Genomic DNA, 4,437 nt, shown 5'->3' on the forward strand with positions numbered 1-4,437 from the left:
GACTGTGGTCATCCAGAAAACAGGAGTGGCAGCAAATTGTCCAGAAACAAACGATGGCAAAACCCAGACCTCATCACGCCTTCCCTAGTCAGTTCCCTCAGCCTGAGTATGTGCCTTCTGTGCAAATGTCCTCCTCATCTCCACTTCCACATCCCCCAGACTGTCAGCTACGGGAGACCCGTCCGTTGAGAAGCATCATTGCGTATTAGCATATTAAAAAGGAACTGCTAAGTCCTGCATGAGTAAGATTATTTCACTTTGTTTAACCCATTGTTCCCCAGATGTATTTAAACCTGGAATCCTGTCTTGGCTGAGCTCTGGTTAACCTCTTCAAAGCTAATGTCTCAAAATACACAGTTGGAGAACACCACCCAAACCTCTGTCTCCCCAGACTGTTGGGTAGTTCACCTGGATTCTCAGATTCTAAAACTGAAATTTTTTCCAGGCTTCAAGGGTCTTGCTTTGGCCAGCCTGGGCCAAGAGGAAAGTTGTGCATCTGCTAGGCTCAGCCTTACCAGGCAATCCAGGCAGGGCGCACCCATACCAGTCCATTACCAGCCATCGCCTCCAGGTCTCTCCTGGGGCAGATGGATCTTGAAAAGCAGGGAGTGGGCAGCCTGACCCAGGCCCTGACCCAGGTCATTCCCACAGATACTAAACTGGGGCCCGAGGCCTTCTGGTTTAACTCCGGCAGAGAGGCAGTGGCCACGCAGCTGAGCGAGAGCTACTACATCCTGCGGCCTGAGGTGGTAGAGAGCTACATGTACCTGTGGCGGCAGACCCACAACCCTGTCTACAGGGCGTGGGGCTGGGAAGTGGTGATGGTGAGTGTGCCGGGCCATGGGAAAGGGGTAGGGGTGGGGGGTGAGGAGGCTTGACCCCGTGGCAGGGGACCCTGGGAAGTCAGAGTCAGAATCCAAAACCCCCTCGCTCACCCTGGCCACTAGACCCTCACCTAGGGAGTCCGGGGGTTGTGGTTGCAGAGCCAGGAGTCCCCAGCTGGGCAAAATCGAGCTAGGAACTTGAGAAGAGGCTTCTGAGGCCCATAGCCTTGGAGGCCTAGCCCCCTGCCAGCAGACTTAGAGGGCAGAGGCAGGGCAGCAGAGCACATGTGCTAACTGCTTTCTGACCCTGAAGCCTGGACCAATGCCTTTAGGTTTTTCCTCTCAAACAGGAACAGCTGCCAGGCCAGCAGCTCACCCCTCCCTTCTCCCCAAAGCCAGCCCAGCCCCGTGCAGCCCCCAGCGCTCTCTGGGCTCTGCTCCACCCCCACCCCCCACCCCCTACCTCCCACTCTCCTCCAGTAGCCCTCTTGTCTCCAGCTACCCAGCAGAGAATCTCATGGCCGACTTTGGGGTAGGTGTCAAAGGCAGGTTGTGGGGACACTGGAAGGTTCCTTGATGGATGCTGAGCCTTCTCCATTCCTTCCTCCTCTACTTCAGCCCACTGCTTTCAGAAGCATGGCCTGTCTTGGAGAGAGCCACACCCAGAGTGTCATACTCAGGTGGGGCACAGGGGCCTACTCAGTTTCTCTGGCCAGAGTCCCCTGCTTCTCTGAGGCCTAGTTCTTGACCACTGAAGGCCAAGAGTCATGTGCTCCTGGGCCCCATCCGCAGACCCTCAGTGAGTAAAAGTGCATTTCTATACAGAAGGCAGGCAGCCCATGGCCCATCCACCTCTGGCCCAGGGACCATGTCTCCACAGGGAGTCCTGGGGTGTGACGAGTCCCAAATCCCAACCCGTCAACATCCCCAGTGCCTTCCTCCCTTCTGTAGGCAAGTCTGTCATCAGTCTACTCCCTGAAAGGCAAAAGAAGCTTTTCCCCTAAGTTCACACCAGATGGGAGACTCAGGGCACAGCCCACTGGGACTAGGCTCTCAGGGGCAGCAAGACACTGAACCCTGAGAATAATAACCCTGGGCCTTTTGCTTCCATGAATGCTAGGATCCCCCAGCCAAGGGGTCAGGGGGCCTGCCTGTTGGTGAGCTCTGGCCCTCTGCACAGGCACGAGTCTTGGGCGGCCTCTCCTCTCCCCACACCAAGGCTGCCTTCCTTTTCTTCAGGCCTTAGAGAAACACTGTCGGACAGAAGCTGGTTTCTCTGGGATCCAGGATGTGTACAGTAGCATCCCCAGCCACGACAACAAGCAGCAGACCTTCTTTCTAGCGGAGACACTAAAGTGAGTTGGGCAAGGAGGATCCTCTTAGGGATGGGGGAGGGAAGAGGAGGGGAGAGGCGGGGAGAGCAGTCAGTCCCTTCACCAACAGTCAGAGTCTGCTGTCACAGGAAGGGGACCCAAGAGGGGAGGGGGGCTTGGGATCCAGAGTGCGACATCCCCAGGGGTGAGCCTTGGGCCAAGCTGGTTTCTCTACTCAGAGAGGGAGACTGGACTCCACCTGCCAAAGCATCAGCTGTGTGATAAGTTCAGTTCTGTAACCTTTCCCGGGTTACTTAAGTTCTCTGAAACTATGTCCTCCTGTAAAATGAGAAGAATTATGATGATGATGGCGTTGATGCTGATCCCTCCTCAGTTGCTGCTGCTGCTCTGTTCCCTCATTTTCTTGGGGTGGAAGTTGGCTACCCCACTTCCTTGCCGTTCCCCAAAGCAATCCCCTTGCACTTCAACCCTTTAGGATAGATTGGAATGGTCCATTCCTTCTAGTGAAAACCCCGATGGCTGGGGAAGCTGGACTTCTGGAGTCACCACTTCCTGTTCATTTTAGTGCCCTAACGTCTAGGTTATAGAGTCTCCAGGGGTGGGGAAGGCATGTAAGGGAGCAGCCCAAGAGGTTGGACTGGAGCAGTACGCCAGCCACTCTGCAAAGAAAGGAGAATCTAGGCCATAAGGAGTCCTGGCAGGTCTCACATACAGGGCCAGGTGGAGAAAGTACCTGAGTGAAGCTGTTGGGTGTGAAGTAACAGAGGGCTCGGGGCAAAGCCAGGATTAAATCAGGTCTGTCTGTCCCAAAGTTCAGTGCTCCCCTTGGCGTCCACAGCATCTTCCCTGGGACCAGCCCTCCAAGCGGATTTGGGGTCGCAGACCACGCTGCAGCCTTAGCCACAGGTCTGAGGCCCTGAGATTCGTTCCCAGAGGGTCCCCAGGTCCCCAGAGCGATGACAGGTGGTTTCTCACTTCCCTTCCCTCCCCGGGGGCACAGGTATCTCTATCTTCTGTTCTCTGAAGATGACACGCTCTCCCTGGAAGACTGGGTATTCAACACGGAGGCTCACCCACTCCCTGTGAACCACTCGGACAGTGCCGGCAGGGGCGAGGACCAACTCTGACCCTATCTCCTTGCCACTCCTGCGGCCACCACTGGGACACCTTGCCTTTCCAGGTTTCGGGACTGTTCTCAAAAGGATTGAGAACATAGGCCCCATTCCAGGCAGATGTGCCAGACAAGCAACTTCTTTTCCTCTGTGAGGAGACAGTACTTGGAGACCCAGCGATGTCGCACCAGGCCCAGACATTCCTTTCTAGGGGGAATTTCTGTGACACCCACTCACTTGCCATTCCAGGCCCAAAGGACTGGAGGTTTGCATATCGACCCCATGTATTTGGTTCACTTCCTTTAATTTGGGGGATAGTTTTGTTTTTGCTTGATTTTGCCTTTTCTCTACAACTATGTTTAATCACAAATTATAAATATAGTTTTCAAAATCATGTGCTTTTAAAAACAGTATCATCCTGATAAACTAAACTTTAAAGTGTTTGCACACATGCAAAAACCTTGATCTTATTTTCTATATTTTAAACGCCTTTTGTTCACCATTTACTTTATGTTCAACTATGTGTCGTTTACCTTATAATTTGAGGAAAGGTTCCCCTTTGATTTGGGCCTAAGTGTTACGAATCACTAGTGCTATTTTCATTATTGTAATGGAAAAATCTGTAACTTACAATAAAAGAATTTATTGAATAAGAAATATATTTGGGTTCATTGCACATCAGTGACTCGTAGGAAAACCATTGCCATGTTATCACCAGAAAGATTAATCAACCAGCAATTGATTTAAGGTGTAATTTAATAACTGACTCCCACTTTTATTACCTTCCCTTAAATTGGGCCTAATATATTCAGGAAGGGTGAGGCCAATCCTTCTAAAGGAGTTGGCTATTTATACTTAGGTCTAGGCTTGGAAGAAGCCCAGAGAGAGGCAGCAACTTGCCTGAGGTCACTCAGCCAATATCGCAGAGGTGCACCCAGCCCCGGTGATTTGCTGACCACCCCGGCCCTGCGTTCATCTGTTCCATCACTCAGCAGATACTTGGTGAGTGCCTACAGGGAACCAGATACTGGGCTAGATGCCAGGGGCACGGCGATGAGCAAGACAGTCATGAGCCCTGTCCTCAGGAAGTGTACAATCGAGGGAGGAGAGACAGCCAGTGAAGTAAACCAACGGGTAAGTAACACGACTGAAAGTTATATGAAACGC

At 52.4% G+C, this 4,437-nt stretch overlaps 1 protein-coding gene across 1 annotated transcript in view; it reads left to right on the forward strand.

Moving 5' to 3' along the window:
• Positions 1 to 3,927, forward strand: part of MAN1C1 (mannosidase alpha class 1C member 1) — a 136,165-nt gene extending 132,238 nt beyond the window's left edge. Inside the window, exons 10-12 of the mRNA XM_011357626.1 lie at positions 652 to 824; positions 2,064 to 2,179; positions 3,159 to 3,927. Of these exons, the coding sequence (XP_011355928.1) occupies positions 652 to 824; positions 2,064 to 2,179; positions 3,159 to 3,285 (416 nt within the window). The 3' untranslated portion in view covers positions 3,286 to 3,927. The remainder of the gene's footprint in view (positions 1 to 651; positions 825 to 2,063; positions 2,180 to 3,158) is intronic.
• Positions 3,928 to 4,437: the final 510 nt, after the last annotated feature.

This window comes from Pteropus vampyrus, unplaced genomic scaffold, assembly GCF_000151845.1.
Source record: "Pteropus vampyrus isolate Shadow unplaced genomic scaffold, Pvam_2.0 Scaffold36, whole genome shotgun sequence".
Taxonomy (NCBI): Eukaryota; Metazoa; Chordata; class Mammalia; order Chiroptera; family Pteropodidae; genus Pteropus; species Pteropus vampyrus.